Source organism: Passer domesticus, chromosome 2 (genome assembly GCF_036417665.1).
Source record: "Passer domesticus isolate bPasDom1 chromosome 2, bPasDom1.hap1, whole genome shotgun sequence".
NCBI classification, from domain to species: domain Eukaryota; kingdom Metazoa; phylum Chordata; class Aves; order Passeriformes; family Passeridae; genus Passer; species Passer domesticus.
This window is the reverse complement of record NC_087475.1, coordinates 39,363,868-39,384,189: the sequence shown is the minus strand read 5'-3', so window position 1 is coordinate 39,384,189 and position 20,322 is coordinate 39,363,868. Positions and strand designations below refer to the sequence as shown.

At 35.7% G+C, this 20,322-nt stretch overlaps 1 protein-coding gene across 5 annotated transcripts in view; it reads left to right on the top strand.

The window, feature by feature from the left end:
- The window catches only part of ITGBL1 (integrin subunit beta like 1), a 123,398-nt gene that overhangs the window by 37,656 nt on the left and 65,420 nt on the right, over positions 1-20,322 (top strand). The window contains exons 1-4 of one of the 5 annotated variants that reach the window (XM_064408328.1): positions 14,390-14,482; positions 15,032-15,178; positions 18,036-18,158; positions 19,846-19,986. In XM_064408328.1, coding sequence (XP_064264398.1) covers positions 14,452-14,482; positions 15,032-15,178; positions 18,036-18,158; positions 19,846-19,986 — 442 coding nt within the window. In that variant the 5' untranslated portion in view covers positions 14,390-14,451. Of the gene's footprint in view, positions 1-14,389; positions 14,483-14,609; positions 14,911-15,031; positions 15,179-18,035; positions 18,159-19,845; positions 19,987-20,322 lie in introns of those variants that run through there. The other 4 variants (XM_064408331.1, XM_064408329.1, XM_064408330.1 and 1 more) reach the window with 4 other exon arrangements.

The window sequence follows — 20,322 nt, the reverse complement described above, 5'->3', positions numbered from 1 at the left end:
AATCCTAGGGAATAAAAAAAATTAATTACTCTTCTATTATCAAGACAGCTTGGTGAAACTCCTTATGTGTTTGGCTCCCTTTTTTTATCATTTCCTTTAAAATGTTCATTCTCTTAAACTCAGAAGAGCAATGAAAGTCTTGTCTACATAATCTGTAATTTAGAGGGTCTTTTAAATCTGCTTTTTTCATTTATTGCAACAAGAATTTTTAGGAATTTTATCTTTTGAAAGGTGACAGAGAATCTGCCCTTTTGTCTGTGCATGTTAGAGACTTGTTATCAAAAGGTACATAGGATCCTTTGTTAGAACAGCCTTCCTTTCTTGCTGCTGTGATTGAGCTTTTGAATATTCTCTGACGGTTTCATTAGATGAGAGGACACCTCTGTCATGACCAAGAGTGATTAAACTAGAGATTGAAACCAGACATGATAAAATCAACGTGAATTCTGCCATTGACTTCATCAGGTCAGTCTTTTTCTGTATCCTTCTCTGCTTACAGTGCTCATTCTGTATGTTCTTTTCCATCCATTCCTGGCTACCTGCTCTCTAAGAAGGAAATGCACAGTGCAAAGTGTAGGGACAAGCCCACTGACTTCTGTGGTCTGAGTGTAAAGTGACTGGCTCACCTTGAATACCTTGAGGACATTAGCTAAACTCACTCATTTTACATGTCTTCCAGTATGTTTTATTCCATATCTATAAAATCTGGGTAATTTTTTTCTGGGAATATGAATGTAAATGTCCACACAAGTACCTAATAATTGATTGTGATATGGTAAGATGGTATGGTAAGAGGATATATAAATACCTGAAATTAAAAGAATTCAGGATTTTACCTGAAATGACTTCAGAACTTTGAGCTTCAAACTTTGTAAGAAATGGAAAATGTCATTCAATTGTTTGGATTTTTTTTTCTAAATTCATTACTTATTAGCACTACATTTAAATGTGCATTGAGGAGAATAACAACATAAAGAGGCTGAGAAGCTCAATTATACCACCCACACCTAGAAATAATCCTTTTACACTAAGAATCTGGAACAATGTTTTAAAAGCAAATAAAACAATCTGTTCACCTCCTATCCGTTATGTTCTTTTAATTGAGAAGATTTCCCTGATTTATTTTGAACCAAGAAATAAAAATAGAGTTAATTTCAGTTTGCCATGAATTGCAGTCTCTGGTGTTTTTAAAATGTATAATACTGTGCTGATTACTCTTTGTTTGAAAGGATGGTAATCTGTGCATCCTATCACAGTTGGAGCTCTGTTCCCACCTGCCAGCTATTTTCTCACTGTTTCTCTGGGCAAGGAGGTTTTTATATGTTGCTTTTAAAGTAATTTGATGCAAAGAATAAGTAATATAATAGCTCCTACTCTGCAAAAGCCTTTTCCTAAGTTGTCTGACCTTTTACAGAAAGGTCTGAGCACAGTCACCCATCCAATTATGGTGACGTACCCAAGGCACTTAAGTTAGTAACCTCTCTATCTTACTAATATGTCTGCAATGTTTTTCAGACTGTGCTTTGCAGAACTGTGAGGTGCCATGAGCTGTATGTAAAGTTTTCAAAAAGGCAACTGAGGAAATCAGTTCTAATATATATTTCACAAAATATATGAGTTTTCTGAAAACGATCACATTATCTGGGAAATGTCTAAGGGTCTAAAAGCAAGAATATGTTATATCCTAGTAAAGACTTTTCTCCAGGCATAAACTCAATATCAAACCAAGCTGCTTGTTAGAGCCACTGGCTGCAGTGCTTTCATAATTGTCTCAAAATAAATTATCTATCTATTTATCTATTAGATTACTTAAAATAGCTTATTTATATAAAGCTATTAGAAAGTGTCCAAAGAAGGGCCTGGAGGGAAATCAATATGAGGAGTAGCTGAGATAGTTTGGTTTCTTCAACCTGGAGAAGAGGAAACTGAGGGGAGACCTCACTGCAGTTACAGCTTCCTCATGAGGGGGAGAGCATGGGCAGGTGCTGATCACTGTAGTGACAAGTGACAGGACCTGAGGTGATGGAAAGAAGATGTGTGAGGGGATATGAGAAAAATATCTTCGCCCAGAGTGTGGTTGGGCATTGGGACAGGCTCCCAGGGAAGTGGTCACAGCACCATCCTGAGAGACCTCAAGAAGAATTTGGACAATGCTCTCAGGCACATGGTGTGATTTTTGTGGTGCTCCTGTGCAGAGCCGGGAGTTGGACTTTGATCATTCTTGTCAGTCCCTTCCAACTCAGAATATTTTATGATTCTGTGATTCTGTGCCCCATCTGGAAAAAAGTAAACTTTTTTTCATCCCTGCCACCTCCTTCTCTATGACAGTCTTCCTATTTGTAAAGAACGTGCAATGAATTCTTAAAGAATCCTATTTTGAATGCCTGATTTCTTTACCAATCCTCCTATTACTCCACTTGCTGAGCCTTCCTTGTGATGGACTCAAGTCACTGGATGAGGAATATTTTCAGAGGTGAGGATGCTGCCAATGCAAACCTTTTTTTGAAGACACTGCAATTGCAGTATATTTTAGCTTCTGTTACCTCAGGCATTCAATTTCCCAAATACCATACCATGTTTTGGAAAGTGAAGTCTATTTTAATTTCACTGAGGAGCCAGTGCACAGCTTGGTAAATTGGTGAGTCCGTACTTTAAAGAATGTGATAACAACAGGTACTGCAGGAGGTTTGGCTGGACTGTAGAAAAACTATCAACTTGAGGCATGTTCTAGGAAGCAAGATCCATCTTTATTTTGCTGAACTTCAGATTCTTCTTGAAACTGATAAAGAAAACACCACAATCTCTGAACAGGTTAGAACTTCACAAATATTTATCTTTTCTAAAAGCATAGGAAAAAGTTTAGTCTTGAGAGATGATTAATATTAAAAAATCAAGAGAAGAAAGACTTAATACCTAGCAGAACAGTGGGGGAAGAGTATAGCCAAAACAAATACTGAGAAGTATGTTTGTTTAACATTTGGCTGGAGGTAAATGCGGGCACAACTTTACTCAGAATTGCATTTAATTTTAAACTCATGATCTACTTTGGAGTGTTGAGGTATAACCCTTATAGGTGTCAGATATTTTCAAAACTTTCTAAAACAAGCTTTTGAGGCACTCATGGTTTTTCCCTCTACTAATGGTCTATTAAAACTATGTGCAATGCTCAGTTTGTTTTTAAATGTTAGTGCAAGCTTGAATGCTCTGTTTTATACACCTCTTATTTCGTAATGAGTTTTCCCCATATGCTAGCAAAAGTTTTGGAGACAGTAATGACTCAATTTCAGGGATTACTAGGTGGTATTTAACAATCTGTGACAAGCTGCTGATTCCCATTTCTATTTTCTGTGTTATGTGTATATACATTGTTTGAAGAGAAAGGGGCCAGATTTCCTACCAGAAAAAATTCTAAAGAAAGTTGTTAATTATATTTATGATCTTGAGCTATAGGAGGAATGTACAATCCTTTAATTTCTTACATATGTAAAAACACTATTTTTAAACCATTAAATAAAATTATATATTTAAGTTAACTAGTTATATTTATCAAGAAATTATGGATAAATTGTTTTGTAAAGCATATACAACTTTAATAACAAATATTACTATCTTTAAGAGATAATATAATTATTATATTTATTTCAGATTAGAAGGAGCATCACCTAGGAGATCCTGGGCTTGAAAATCAAAGTCTTTGGATCACCAGTCAGTCATTTCTTAAGCACAATTACTTAATAACAATAATTTCCATGATGCTGATAGATTTCTTTTAAGTGTAGTCATTGCAGGGGGCTTGTAGTTGTTTTGTGAGGGCATATCCCCTTTTCTGCTCTCCAGCTCACAATGCAAAGGAGATACAGCATAAAGTTTTTATTTTCTGACCCTGTGTTAGCTATATGGTCATCAAACAGGCCTTGTTCAGTGCGTTGGTTTAATTAGGTGTAGGTTCTCTTGTGTGCAGCTCAGGATTGTGCCAGGCTTGTAATTTTGATCCTTTGGCCACTAGGTTTGCCATGCTGTAAGTAGTACTTGACTCACTTTTGTACTCTTTGGAGCTGTCTTACCCAGCTGGCTTGTTCCATGTAATATTTCTGTAGCTGGCATGTTTAACGTGGACTTTGTTGACCAGCAGAGAAACAGAAATGGTAGAATGTTTGGGATTTTTTTAGAGAATGCTAAAGAGAATTGTAACATGCCTATGGCTAGAGCTTGTTGTTAATCCTAGTAATAAAGGCTGTCAGACTCCATAAGGTGTTTAAAATAGCTTTTATTTGTATCTTTAATTGGAGATAACAGAAGAAGGACAAAAAGGAATAGAACTGATAACTTTACATCTCCTTAAGTTGTGCAGCATCAGAAAGACTTCTAATCAAGGCATGTCAGGCTGCCTGGATTCTGTCTGTGCTGAGTTTTACCAGTGTGGTGGCCTTCACACCTCTTATAGGATATTCTCAGAGGTAACCATTATGGGTCATTTTGACTGTCAAACAAAAGGATGTTCACATGAGAACTTTAAGAAAAAGGCAAAGCCTTACAGGTGGCTGCTTACTTCATATGTAGCAAATTAAATTTTATACACATAATCTGAGCTCATCCAGTCCTTAAAGCAAGTTTGTGATGTCAACCTCTACTCTATGTAAACTGCATTAACAGCTGTGCATTCATTTTGAAGGTGCAATGTGTATAACATAGCTTTACTCCTAAGTAACTTTCTGATATTTTTTCCCCCTCAGTGATCTGATACACTGGTAACATTTGGTTTGTATTTAGCAAGGTGTATTTTAGCCCTACCATTTTCAGTATATCTTCAGTACTAATGACCCAGGCATTTGGAGGCATGATTTTAAAAAAAAATATGTGCCCTTTTTTTAAAATAAAAAAAACATGCAGCATTAATGGGTTTTTGATAGGGGGATGGTGGTATTTTTAATCTCACAGGGAGCCAGAAATTGTCCTTCAGTCAGGTTTGGTTCATCACTTTTAGACTTACAGAGCCTAAAACGTTATGTGTATCCACAGATCATGGAAGGAGCCAGTGAAAGGTATCTGGGACAACATTTGTTAGTCAACCTGAAGCACACACCAAACTGCCTAGACCTAGTAAATGGGGTTGTACTGGATTTTTGCTTTTGTGCAGATGATTTTCTTTACAGTAGCTGGTATCTGACTGTGTTTTGTATCTGTGCTGGAAACAGTGTTGACAACACAGGGATGTTTCAGCTATTGCTGAGCAGTGCTTGCCACAGAGTCAAGGCTTTTCTGCCTCTCACCCCACCAGGGAGCAAGCTGGGGATGCACAAGGAGCTGGGAGGGGACAGGACAGCAGATTCCAGCTGACCATGGGCATATCCTGTATGGCATCATGCTCAGGATATAAAGCTTGGGGAAGAAGGCAGGATGTTCAGCATGATGGCGTTTCTCTTCCCAAATCTCCATCCTGCGTGAAGCAGAGAAGGTTTCCTGAGGATGCCTGAACACCTGCCTGCCAGTGGGAAGTGGTGAATTAATTCCTTGTTGTGCCTTGTTTGTGTGCACAGCTTTTACTTTACCTATTAAACAGTCTTTACCTCAACCCACGAGTTTTCTCACTCCTACCATTCCAGTTCTCTCCCCCATCCCATGAGGGGTAACTTCTCTGAACCTTATCTTATGGAAAGGAGTTGTTCATCTCTCAGGTATAATTTTGTTTGACATGTGCAGTATCTGTGCAAAAGTCTACACTGGGACAGTAATATATGGAAAAGAAGTCTTCTAAAAAAGCTAAAGAATACTTACTCTGCCTATTAAAAGATCTTCTTACTTAAGAGTGAATTATTTTTGATCTTCAAGAAAAAAGAGAAACCATTTGGTTAAAAAAAGTAAGAAATCTTTCACAGAAAAATTGAATTATTAATGGAAGACCTGACTCTAGACTGTTTTGATGGATAAAACTAATTTATCTCTGTCTCCCTGAGATATTTATATCATCTGTCTAAACAGCATGAGTCACATTTAAAATGATATCAACTTGTGCCACCTCCAGGATAACAAACTGGAGCTGGTTCAGCTGAGTGTTGCTTTCCTTCATTTTAATCATTCAAAATATCCAACTGATTTTTATTAAAACTGAATCTGTTCATTTTACAAAGAATTTGAATCCATAGCCAAGTGGGGAAAAGAGATGTCACTGATCACCAGTATAATTTATGTTTCTTGTATTTTGGATACTCTTACTACAAGTAGAGGAAAAATGTGTGTTGTCTTTGATTATTGAGGCATGTATATGTGCCTGTAGGATAGGCACAAACTTTTTAATACTAAGTACACATGTGTAGTAATAAAACACATAGGTGGGGTTTTTTTTACAAATGCTACTGTGGGGTTTATGTACGCTTCAAGTAAAAGCCTCAAGCTATGGGAAAGACAATTTGGTCTCAGAGCACTGAGCACTTTTAGCACCAATACCAAAGAGTGCTAAAAATATGTATTAGCCTTGCCATGTGTTGCAACTGGAAACAATTGGAGTAGAAGTGTTTGGAACATTTTTATCTCTTGCTCACTTTTTCTTTTTTTTTTTTTTAACAATGGTGAAAAAATTATTTTAGAATTTTCCATGAAATTAACTTCCAATTTTTTTTTTATGTCGTCTGGAACTTTTTGATATTAAAAAGACTTATTACACATTATGCTTTCTTTGCATTTATTTGCTGAAAACATTTGTTGCTAATACCTTGGTAGGCATTTAAGCAGAAGCAGGATGGAGACATAGAAAGGGCTACACAGTTGTATAACCTGACACAAAGAGTTGTGTGCAGAGAAATTTTAAGAGCACAGGAGACAATATCACCTATATCTGTTTCTTGCTGAGACAGATATTTGAGAGGAAAAAAATTCAAAAATTTATATGGAATAATAGACCATGTAAAAGGTGAAAATCCTTCCTTGCCTCTTTCAGAAACTGTTGCTCTGAAATATAGGATTAGAGTAGCATATATAAAAATAAAAACAGTACTATGACCAATATATACAATAAAAATCTTTTATAAGCATTACTTTAATTTAGTTTCTAATCTTGTCAGTGAAATTGCGATTGTCAGTAAATATAGTTTTAAGTTCCAAGACTAAATAAAATCAGTCATGATGACCTCTTTGGGCAGAGAAAGATAACTATAGTCTCAGTAGTGGAGAGTATTCATACTTTCCAGGGGGTGGCAATTTTTAATTTTTTTTTTTTTAAATTTCAGTTTAATTTCTAATCTACTTCAGTTTCTAAAGATACTGATTTTAAGGTATTGTTTGATCTGATCCATGGATTCTAATTAATGTATTAATCTAATACATGTTCTATATGATGTTGATTTAAATTTTAAGTGTTTTCTTAAAATACTCTTCTGCAAATGCTAGTAATTTTTATCCCCGAATCTAGCAATAGTACTTTTAAGTCAGCTTATTTGCACAGCTTGTATTCAGAGATGATTAGAAGATTTATAAACTTCTGAATTCACATTGACACAAGTCAACATGAAACAAAGATGTTATTGCTGTAAATACTTTAGAATATGTACAATAGAAATAGGTGATTTATAACCTGAAAATTACACACTGTCAGCAGTCATGCCCTCATACCTATCTCAGGTAATTTTTCCATATTTTAATGTATGTTCTGATTGATTTTTTCATTTTAGAACACTATCTGGTATTTGTTTACTAAGACTTCTAAGCAATCCCTGCAACACGGCACAAGTGCAAGAGGAATTTTTGTTTTCTTTTCCATAGGAAGTACCTACAGTCATTTGTTTAGATTTAATCCATACTTCTGTTGGAGTTATGATTTAACAGCATTTATGATGTTTTCCTTGTCAAAGTGCTTCTGCTAATAACTAGATTGAGATGGTTTGTCATCAGTTTTCAATTTTAACTCTGAAAATCCATTTCAGATAAACAAATGTGTGTGGGGAATCCAATCACTCCCGAACACTGAGAGGCAAACTGGTACAGACTCTGTGTGCCCTTGTCAGTGACAGTCTCAGGCTCCCCACAGCCCAGTGCTCAGTAGTTTTGACTCTTACTCTGGGCTACTCTGAGGTCTGGACGCCCTAAATAAATGTGGATAAATTGGTTTAATGTGAGAGCATCTAAGTTCCAATGTAGTGGGTTTTCTTTTCATTTTTAATAGCCTTTTGAGAGATAGATAAGGCTAAATTTCTTTTCATCCTTAAAGGTTTCTGGGCCTACTGCATTGCTTTTAAAATCTCTGATGAAATTCTTATCGGGACTGTGGCTTGTTGATAAAGAAGCTTTAGTGACAAAATTGGCTTGAAATATTCTATTATCATCAGGCTGCTTTCCCTTTGAAATTTCCCCCTGGATTTTTGAGCATTGTTTCTAAATTCCAACCAGTGGCCTTGGTCAATCCATAGTTTAACCTCATCCTGTCAGCGCAGGCAGAGTGATGAGTGGTTGTGATGTGAAGGAGGAGGCAGTATTCCTGTGAAAACCCCAGTGTTGCTGAACCTCCTTTCAGAAGGGGCAGAATCCCTAGAGCATACTGCAAAGTACAAGAAGACCTGGCTTTTGTTGGAGGCAATGCAACATAGACAACGAAGACCCCAACCCTAAAAAGAGATTAATTAAACATACTGAGACGGATTAAAAAAGTAATAATACCAACTTCTTCTTATTTTTCCCCCTTAAAACTGCAACTCTAACAATTCTGAAAAGGGAGATTCAGAGAAATGATTCATCTGAGTTCAAGTCACAGTTACTGAGAATCTCAAATGCCGTTAAATAGAATAGTCCATTTTGCAAATCCTATCTTAGTGTAATCTGAAATGTTTTCACTAGCTTTTTATTGGTGTAAAGTAGCACAATCTATTTCACTAACTACTGGAAAGAAAGTTTTCCATTTGGAAAGAGATATTAAAAACATCCTCATTATGCTGGTCTAGGTTGAAAGTGCAGAACAATGTTTTAATTTTTTTTCCACAATTTTCAACTCTTACAATTCAATTATCCTTCCTATCCAATATCCCAATTGGAATTTGGAATCCATAACAAAAAAATCTTCATATTTCTTCACCCACTTAATGAATTGGTTTTTTCAGATTTAAAAAGCACTTCAGAAATCATTCAGGGGTTGCTAAAAATGCATAGTAATGTGCCCATTTCATTTATCATTCCAGCTGCTGATTTTCTTCTGATGACTAACTTCATGCTTGAGAGAGAAATCCTTATCTTAGCATAAGCATTTCACCTGCCTGTAGAAAATTGATTCCATTACAATTTTAAAATGAGAACTGCCCTCAATTGTGTTCTTACATAGAATAATTGGGCTTTAGCTATCAAAAACATGTGGCAGCAAGGACATCTGGGTGTATTTTAGTGTCTGACCAAACAGCCTGGATCTTCATGCTCAAGTAAGACACATCTTTTGATGTGAGGGTTACTTTGCTATAACTAATGTGGCACAACCACATAAATAGGTATAATTCCAAAGGCAGTATTTCCAGTTGTGTTTACTCAATGAGCCAAGAATTTATTTAAAAGCTTTGGCAGTTTAATAATCACATGACCATAGTTTCACAGTTCCTTCTAGACAGGGAAGGTTCTCTTCATCTTGCTGAGAAAGGTGGTGACTGTAATTTCAAAGGTAGCATGTTGCCTCATTGGGCTGTTTGTTTGTTTTTAAACTACCTACCTCTAGTCATACATAACATCTGAAAGCTCTGAAGTACCAAGATGTTTGTCCTTACCAAAATTTCTCTAAGTCAATTATCAATATTTACTTTATAAAGTCATCACTTGGACTCCTGGTGCTGTTTTTGTGCTACAGAGGTTATCCAGAAAATGAAAGGTACAGGTGTTAAACTTAGTCTCCTTTTTTTTTTTTTTCAATTTAAGGTCTTAACATCAAGACCAGTCTTTTCTTATTTTTTATTTCTGTTAAGGAGTCTACATTTTTGTGCCCTACCACTTTTCTGTAGAAAAGATCGTCATGGCAGATAAACATGCATACATTCACACATGCACTTAGCAAGAGCATGGGAGGTGACAAACCAAGTAGTTTGTTTTGACTGATTTCATTGCCTATGGAAAGTTTAAGCATAAGGATGTAGCAAATTTCAGTCACAGTGAACACTAGTATGTAATAAAAAAAAATTAAAGAAAACTGGTACAAACATGGAGAAAATATTTTCCAGTAAGGTGCACAAAAAACCCCAATAGCACTGATCAATACTGCAGTTTCTGAAACCACATAAAAATTAAAACAATATTCAAACTTAGTTTCTGGGCCATCCAATAATTATTTAATAGCATTGTTTTTATAAGGCAGTGCGGATCAGCCTGTAACTAAGCTGACATCATGCTCCTTTTTTATTCAAAATATGTCAGAATATTTAAACCCTGACATTGAATATTGTATGGATAAGTGAAGCAAAAGAACATAAATGAATTATCTGTGTTTGCATACAAAGGTATCTAATGATGCATCAAACTCCAAAGTCCCAGCTTCCCAGCAGTTTAGTGAAAAAAGACAGACAACCTCTGAGGTCTGTTCAGCCCACACAGGACCTGAGTCACTCTGCAGAAGTGCCTGTCTCTCATGATGGATTACACACAGAGCTCAGCAAAAGCAGGCTTACAAATCGATGCCCTGAATATGTGCAATACAGATGTGGATTCAGAACTTTTTATCGGAGATTTTACCTTTGTATCTTTGCTCTTGGACCTGTAGGCATGCAAATATATAGTAGAAAAATACTTTTAGAAGGCACTTAGCTTGAGGTCAAGTGTCTAATCAGAAAAGTATGTGATCAGAGCCAAATGTTTGTGGTTTAAATTACCATCTTTCTGCTCAGATGTTTTAATTCCCAACCAATTGAAACTTTGCAAGTGGCTAAAATTCTGCAAATGTTTTCCCTGGATAACTTGACTTGGTCTTCCAAGGTTTAGAGACCTAATGGCAGTTTTCAAGGATAAACTGAGCTCAGGACCATATCCCATACATTGTGTGTATAATTTCAAATGCAGATTTGTTACTGCTTCCTGTCCCTAGTGGTATATCCTCAATGGTACCTCTCAGACACTTGTCTGCTAAAGGCTTAGTTACACCATGTATCCAGAGCTGATGTCAATATGCAGTCACATTCTTCTTGCTGTTTCCATGTGGGGAGGTGTTAGCCTGTGACATCATTTCCTTGCCCCTAGTGTGTAATCCTGTGCTTGTATTTCCAGTTTCAGTCCACTTTTACTACTTCAGTCCCTCAGGTTGTCAGTCCAGCTATTTTTGTATGATCTTTCATCATCACCTCTCTAGAGAGGATTTACAGGTTTGTTATTGCCAAATGTTGTTTGTATTATCTGAATTTCTTTATCAGTATCAGTAAAACACACAGACTTCCAAAACTATCATTTGAAAATGGCCAGACATCTATTCCAGTAATGTGCCTTTTTGTCCTAATGTTGTTTCCTTCCTTTAAACTATGTTGTGATTCTTTGACATTTCTAGAGCATTTTGTCCAGAATATTTTTTCCTGCATGGGCAGCATTGTGTCCAACACATATGATCCTATCATATGGATTTTCTATGTTCCTGTTCTTACAATATTCATTATCTCAAAAAAGATATGCCAGGTTATTTTGGCATAATGATAGTCTACTTTGGGGTAAAGCTGTTATTCATTGTATTCCATTTTCATTACTTCAGTGTCTGTATCTATGCAATACTTCATAGTTTATTTCAAATCCTGGCACACCTCATGAGGTAACAGGCATTTTTTAATGTTGTCTGGATCATGTACACTCCTTTTGCTTAAAAGAAATAAAAGCTATGTTTTATTTTTCAGACACTTGATTGCCAGCCTGATTCATTAATAGTCTTTGTTGCTGAACTGCCCTTTTATGTACAAGTATTTTAAGTACTCTCAAATGGAGGTTATGGGGTCTTGCCCTCTTGGTCCCAACACTTCCTTTAAAATAGTTTTATTTCTTTATTTTCTTCTTATCTTAGATGAGTAATTTTCATTTCCAGAGACCATGTCATTAGTCACACTGTATTTGCTACTGGTAGTCAACATCCCCATATTAGTTTTGTTTTGGACTGCCTGAAAATTTTCTTTAATCTTTACTGGGTTTTACTGCTTGGTAAAACCACTCTTTTTCCTGTTTTCTTTTTATTTGGATGATGAAAGTACATTTCAGTACTTGAAATTTTGCAAGATCTGACCCTGCCTAACATTTTCTGTTCTCACTTTCTTCATATATTTTCTGACATCTGACAGTTTTCCTAGCATATTAATTTTAGATTCCACCGTAAAAGCTTTCTGCACAGTCCAGATATACTCTCTGAGATGACTGCTCATCTAGTTAGAAATTGAGCCCTTTGTTATAAAATGTTTCTCCCAATGTGTGAAGCTGCACATTTTTCACAGTCCTCAGACAGTCTTTTTCTTAAAGGAATTACTGCATTTTCTTGAGTCTTCCTTATTTCCTTGTTTTCTGTGTTTGTTTTTGGGTGTTTTTTGGGTTTTTTTCGTTGGATTTTTTTTTTTGGTTGATGTTTTGTTGGTGATGATTTTTAATGAAGTTCATACCTGGGTCTACCCTTTATTGCTAACATTTATTTTATGGGAAGTTGCAATCTCACCTCATAGCTTTCATAGTGATAGTTACTCCTTATTTACTATTTCATAACATTATTTGCTTTCTAAATAATGCAGAAATTTATACACAACAAATGGGATCCTACAAAAACCTTTCTAAAAGAAAAGGTTTTTTTATCTTACCAAATAGTGAACTTCTGTGCTTTCTCTAATTTTCTTACAATTTATCACATACTTGGTTTATATTTCATCATATCATTATTTTTGTCATGAGGAAGGCAATAATATTGTTACATGTGGGTGTGGGAAATAAGCAAGAAGGGGATTCCTATGTCAAACTGATTTGCAGATCAATTGCATCATCCAAGTGACAATGAAGAAGCAGCGAGGTATGCAAGTTATTGCAGGCAGTTGTGGCCTTCTACACTTCAATATAGACCTTTCTCCCAAATTTTTGGATAAAATATTGCCATTGTTTAAAATTAAAAAAAAATCCAAATGGAAAAATTAATATATTTTAAGGGATGGTGAAGGTGAAAATCATGTGTGCAATCTTGCAAATTCATATTAGTTAGCTTTCTGAGAGTTTCTTTCAGTTGCATGCAAATGATCTTCCATTACTTCTCAAAGTTTTATTAATTTGGGGGGTTTTGGTATTTTCTTGTTAAGTAACTCCTCTGTATAACCTCTTTCATGAAAATATTTCAATAATTTTCTTTCAACAGACTGTGTTGCATTTTAAGTGAAATTACCTATCTCCTTCATGCATCATGTGTTAGATTAGTACATCTCTAACTGAGAGAGGTTAGTGCTGCTGGACCATGGTAATAATTGCTACGGAGTGTTTTCTGCCTTACTCTGTCATTTAGACATGGGAATGGGAAAATTAGCCCTACTTTTATTAGAATATCTTTTCTTCACCAGCAGACATCAAAGTGGTAAATCACAAGAGTGTCTAACATAGAGATTGCAAAGTCATAGTGACAAGCAATCCTTCAAAGGAAGGAAGATGGTTGTTTTTTTCTTTACTTTTTTTGTAAGCTACCTAGGATTTACCACCACTTTCTGGAATGGGTTTATGCTGTTGTCTGTCAGTGAAGCAGAGTAGTCACTAGAGTAGGTTTTTATTCTGTATTTTATATACTTTTTTTCCTTGTACTTTACCAATGGAGAATTATTCAGCAATTTTTAAGGTGGCAACTCGTGTTTTAAAACGAGAATTAGCATGTTCTCTTATGTTTTTGGTTTATGTTTTTTGCAGCTATTGAACTGTATCTTGTCTTAGGACCATATTGGAAGGCAAGCAAGGTTTTCTTGAGCAACAAAAGAGACAATCTTTTCTAATTAAAATTGTCATTTACAATAGTTATTTAAACTCCTTCTTACTGGCAGCAGACTGGGCTTGTATTTTTCAGGCAGTTGACTCTAACCACAGGAGCCCATGCATTTAAAATAGACTCTAATTAGATTCTGGTTTTAAGATGCAGTGATAGGAAAGGAATATTCTGTAAATCAGAGATATATTCAAAAGATATTTATTTTAAAATTTAATTCTCTATTTTAAAAGAGATGCAATTGTTTTCATATTTACTACCTAAAATATAGTATAGGAATACTAAAGAATGAAGTACTAAAAATTTGCTGCTGGAAGTTAGTGAGAAAAATTATTAGTATGCAATGTAAATAGTGAAAATTGTCCAGCCTCTCACCCACCAGCGCCCCCACGTCCTTCTGGGCAGGGCTGCTCTCGATCTGTTCATCCCCCAGCCTATGCTGATACTGGGGGTTGCCCCAGCCCAGGTGCAGCACCTTGCTGCAGGTCTTGTTAATCCACACGAGATTCCAAGGGACCTTCTTCTCGAGCCTGTCCATGTCCCTCTGGAGGGCACTACATCCTTCAGGTGTGTCTGCTGCACCACTCAGCTTGGTGGCATCTCCAAATTTGCTGAGGGTGCACTTGATCCCTTTGTCTGTGTCATTAAGAAGATAATAAATGACATTGCAGTACAGATCCCTGAGGGACTCCTCCTGTCACTGGTGTCCTCCAGGCCCCTCAATGTGACCACCCAATCAAGTCCTTGTGCACCTAACAGTCCACCCATCAAATCCATCTCTCTCCAGTTTAGAGAAGGATGTTGTGGGCAACTGTGTCAAATGCTTTACAGAAATTCAGATAAATGACATCTGTAGCTCTTCCTTTGTCCACTGATGTAGTCACTCCATCATAGAATGGCACAAGTCGGTTGAGCAGGCCTTGCTCTTGGTGGAGCCATGTGCTCGCTGTCTCCCTGCTATTTTTAATTTCATATGAACTCTGTTAAGTTATTCTGTTAGTCATGTTCATTTAAAAAACGGAATTGATGGAATCTATTTTAAAAGCTGGATAGGAAAATACCACTTTCTGAATGAGAAAAGAAGGGTCTTGACACACTCTTTCCTTCCTTTGCTAGGCCATGGAAAGTGTGACTGTGGGAAGTGCAAATGTGATGAAGGCTGGTACGGTGAAGCTTGTCAGTATCCAACTACTTGCAATCTTACACGGAAGAAAAGCAATGAAATGTGCAAGAATTCTCAGGATATCATCTGTTCTGGTGCAGGTAAGATGTCTTTTGTTGCTTTTCAGGTACCTTAGTGCTCTCCCAGTGTAGTCTTGAGAATTACTGTCATTTTTAACTAGTAATTTTGTATGTTTCAAGAGACCGAGAGTAATTGTAGGTATACTAAAATTTTAATTTTCCTATAGGTTTATTTCTGTGCATATAATGTACCCTGATTAGGAACACCTACTTAAGTACTCTGATTTATGCACAGCTGTTGTGAGTTGAGGAAAGTGCCATTGTGTCATTTATTTTACTCATCAGAATGTTGTAATGGCATTAAAACAGGAAGTGATGTAATTTCTATCAAGTGTTTGTGTACAGAATGCAGAAATGGCATTTGCAAATATTTTTCCTGGACATTTATAAGCTTTGCAACTTTTTGAGACACTTTTTAATTGTACTTTGATTATTAAAATCAGTTGTAGAAGATGTGTTGAATAATTTAAAGGTGCATTTCCATCTTTACTGTTCTGATTTGGTAACATTCTCTTTAATTGCTTAGTTTTATAACCATCCTAACTTAAATAGGTCTTCTCCTTAAAAAAAATAAAAAAATCAGAGATAAACCAAATGGCCTTTTAGAAGGTCACCTTCATTGAAGAATGGTACCATTTTAAAGGGCATTTTCTACCAATTAAGTTTTGAGACCAGAAGTTGCCTTCTGGTTTTTCCATTACATTGACCTCCAAGTCGAAAAATGTTTCAAGAATGCCACTTCTGCTCACTAATACTGGTATTTAATTTCTGTTGGAATCCACACATTTTCATATGGTAAATTTCTCACAAGTTAGTTGCTGACATAAGCAAAGAATCCCAAGGATTTGTGAAACTTGTTAGAGCAGGTAGTACAGGGTAAGAAAACAGTTTAACATAAAACTATTAGCATGCAGCATACTGAGTAAATGACACACTTAATTTATAACAATGGATGTATGAAACTTGCTATCGAGAGAGACATGAGAGATAGCTAAATGAAAAACTGACTTTCAAAAATAAGTATAGCTCATTGTACTTACTCAAAGTTTTTAAAAAAGAACTTCATTCTTTTCTTGGTTAGAAATGGCCCTACTCTTCACAAGAAAGTGGACATAGCTTAACAGCCACTCCAAGTAGCTAAGGGGGAAGTGTTTGTGGCATCATGAGAAGAATAAATGGTTTTGCTTTTGCTGATGTTAAACAGGACAGGAATTCCAATGAGACTGACTAGGGAGTTTGGCTAACTGTGATGGGCTGTATTTTGTCTTGGTGGGATTGCCTTTTTATCTGCTACTAACACTGTCATTGAGGTCTGGGATCTGTTTTGTAATTGCCAGTAAAAGATGGGAAGGGATGACATGAGCTGTTGCAAACACAGATAATCATTTATTGTAATTTTTTTCAATAACCAATCAAGATCCACCTAAAATTTAATTTTTCTGACTTTGTCCCTAATAATTTGTCAGAATAACTATAGCATCCTACCTAAACTGAGGTTCTCTATGTGAGCAGTTTTCTCTTTCGCCAATGGAAGGAATGAACATTTTTATGACACTGTCTCTCTGACCTATACAGAATATCTGACCAGTATAGGAACCAATTTTCTGTTTTATCTTCTTTCCTATTCAGGAATTATTTGTAATCATGACAGTTTTCTCAAAAATTGCATTTGTATTTGTTTACCAAATAATTGTAGCAAGCAACTCTAATTATTTAGGTTACTTATGTTGTATTATCAGTTGTAGTATTATTATTATTGCATTACTATATTAGCTCTTGCATACATTTTTACAATTTACTATTTTAGAATGGCTATGTCAGTCACAGAGCCCAATACTTCTGTTCTTTGGATTAACATGGTGTTTATTAAAAGTCATGCTATGCTTGTAAGGGTAAAATTTGTAAGAGTAAAAACATCAACTGGTTTCTGGAATCTTGTGTAATATCAGCATAAAATTTCTATTTTGGAGAATTTCTCTGATGCCAATAACTGTGTTTTCAAAAATAAATATGGATGCCATGTGAGGAGTATGAATGTTGTGAATTAAAAAAAACATCTGTACTTGCTGGCATAGTGATGCCATTGACTTGAAACAACTTGTTTGAGACCACTGACCACAAGGCCACAGTAATGTGATATTACACAAAGTTCCCAGCCTTTGAATTTTAATAAAGGTAGGGACAAGGCGTTTTCTATATGAGTGACATAGTAATACGTTTGTTTCTAATGTCATTTTAATGTATTTGTGATTTTTTTTGACTGTGGAACTCATTCATACAGTTTTTTATGATCTTAGGTCAGAAAGACTCTCTGAGGGAAAAGAGGGGATTCTCCTTTCCCAGGGAGCAATCAAAGAATTTCTTCCTATTCAGAAGGGCAGGTCATGGAGGGAGGCAGCCAGTGAGCTGAGGGGCAACTCTCCTCAAAACAGCAAGGAGCAAATGTGTGACATGATAAGCAATCATAGAAGAGATATCTCTTTACAAATCCATTTGCATCTTTTGCCGCATTGCCTGAGTGCTCTGGGTTTTCATTGCTTGTGTGGTTTTTTGGTGGTTGCTTATTTACTTTTTTTTTTGGTTGGTTGGTTTTTTGTGGGTTTTTTTTTTAGGTTTTTTTTTTTAATGCTGTGAAAAAAAAAACAAACCAAAAATAAAACCAACTTTACACTTCCAAAGCTCTTGAATGCTCTGTCTCGATACAGCTAAGATTAGGCTTTTTGTTGATATGGATAATTTCCGTGTCTGTCTTTATTTGTGTGGATGGTCTTTAGATTTCAGCCTTCTCAGAAATAAAAGATGTACCATCTCTGATGCACTAATGAAACTCTTTCTATTATCTGCAGTCATTGGGTAATGTCTCTTAAAATGTTTACAGGCACATGTCATTGTGGCAGGTGTCAGTGTGCTGACTCAGAAGAAAATGGACTGGTATATGGCAAATTTTGTGAATGTGATGACAGAGAATGCATTGATGATGAAACAGGAGAGATTTGTACAGGTATGTATCTTAATGAGCACAAGAAAAGTGAAGAAGATTAATACAGGCTATTATTTAATTACATGGTTTTACAAAATATCTTTACTGAATGTATTTCTTAAAATAAAAGTAACTCTATTTGCAAGACTTCACACGGCAAATTGTACATGCAAATTTCAGATGCAAAACTGAGCTAAGCATAAGGTTAAAGAATTAATAAATCCTGTGACATTCTCCTCTTTTTGGAAGAACTGCAAAGAGAATTATACAAGATAATTCACTTAGGTATTTCATAGCTTAGTGTGTCTGTTTTCAGTAGAATATATGAGGAATGTGAATACTTCATGGCACAGATAAGAGAGAGCAGAATGGACAATATTTGAAAAAAAACCAAAGCAGAAAATAGATTATTAGGAATTTTTTCATGAAAGCAAAAATTAAAAATATCAGGAATAAATGTAGGATGATAACTCAGAAGCAGGAAGATAAGAAGAGAAAGAAATGAATAATGAATTTCATCTGTGATAGGAAAGACAAGAAAATAAGATGGAATGAACTCTGCTGATAGATAGAAAAGCAACCAAAATTTAAACTATTTTTTCATGTCATTATAAGGCAGGAACCTGGCAGTCAAATATTATGCAAAACACACAATTTATGGCATTATAAATGCTGTGGCCTATGTTGAGAAGGAGGCTTGTCCTTGAGCTGGAAGGTGCTACAAACACTGTTCACGCTACACACGTGGAGATTGTGTCCATATGCCCACAAGAGTGCTCCAGTCTGCTCTTAGACTATTCATAGCTGGTGGTAGTGCTTCCCGTGTGTGTGTCTGAAGAAAGAGAGTACTTGTGTAAAATCTCATTCCTTGTCTTTTCCTTACACAGACAGCAAAATAAATTCAATTTAAGTGCCTTTGAAGGCAAAAATAACTTTTTATTTTAAATCCTGGGATTAAGTAGGGATTTTAAATGAGAGTATGCAATGGTCCTCTGAAGTCCAGATTCAGCAGCTCTAAGAATTGCAACTACTTAATTTAAAAGCTTTGTGCTGTGAAGCACAGGGTACATGTACCTTAGCAGATAAAAATATTCTGGAGTTGGTTTCACCCAGACTTGAATAATGCAGCCATCTTTTTTGGGGATATGTATGTTTTGTTAAATGAACATATGAAAAATGAATTTCAAAAAGAATTCTCCTTAATAAACTGGTTTAGCCGTGTTCAAAAATCTTCTTGACAGAGGGGAAGAAGAAGGGAAGCCATGTACAACATAGTTGGCATGTAATGAATCAAGATGTCTTTACTGCAACTAGCTGAGGTGTCAAGAACACACAATGCGTTCTTAGACATGCCAAGTATGTGTCCTACCTTGATGTGTAAAGCTGTGCTTAAATTTTAACGATTAGTCTTCAAAAGTTACCCATAAACTAAAAAAGAAAGTTTTAAAATGTAAAAATGATGTTGTCAGTTACTGTTTATTGATTAGATTTAATCTATGATTAAAGGAAAACCAGTCCTAAAATAGAGGGGAAAAGTGTAGTTCAGATATCTTTTGTCTGATTTAATGTATTCATATATGGATTATAAATTGTTTCTATTCTATCTAGCAGTAAAAGTTTTTGAAAGAAAAGATCAAAACAGTTAAATTGTTAATGCCTTTTAAAAACTTGCCTCCTTCTCACTGTACAAAATTTGTTTTGGCTTAAGGCCATGGAAAGTGTTACTGTGGAAACTGTTACTGTGAGGCTGGTTGGCATGGAGATAAATGTGAATTCCAGTGTGACATCACCCCCTGGGAGATCAAGAAAAGATGCACATCTCCAGATGGCAAAATCTGCAGCAACAGAGGTGTGTCATTTGCATGGACCTTCTAGACATGTTTATAGAGTTGGCTTTTATTTCACCCTATGCATTCTCTACAGTAGGACATGGACTGTGTTTGCTGAGAGTTTCTACTTGATCTCACCTATTTCAGCTCTGGATATATGCTTCCAACTGTGTAGTTACCTGTTTAGGTATCTGTAAGTTTAGGTATAACTTACACAAATGCACATCCACTTCTTGATTAAGCAAACTCAACTTGTTCCCATTCTTTAATTTTGTAGTAAGACTGAGCAGGATAATTTGTTATTTAGTTAATATTTGTTTTGGTAAAAGATCTTCCTTGCAAAATGAAGTATTACC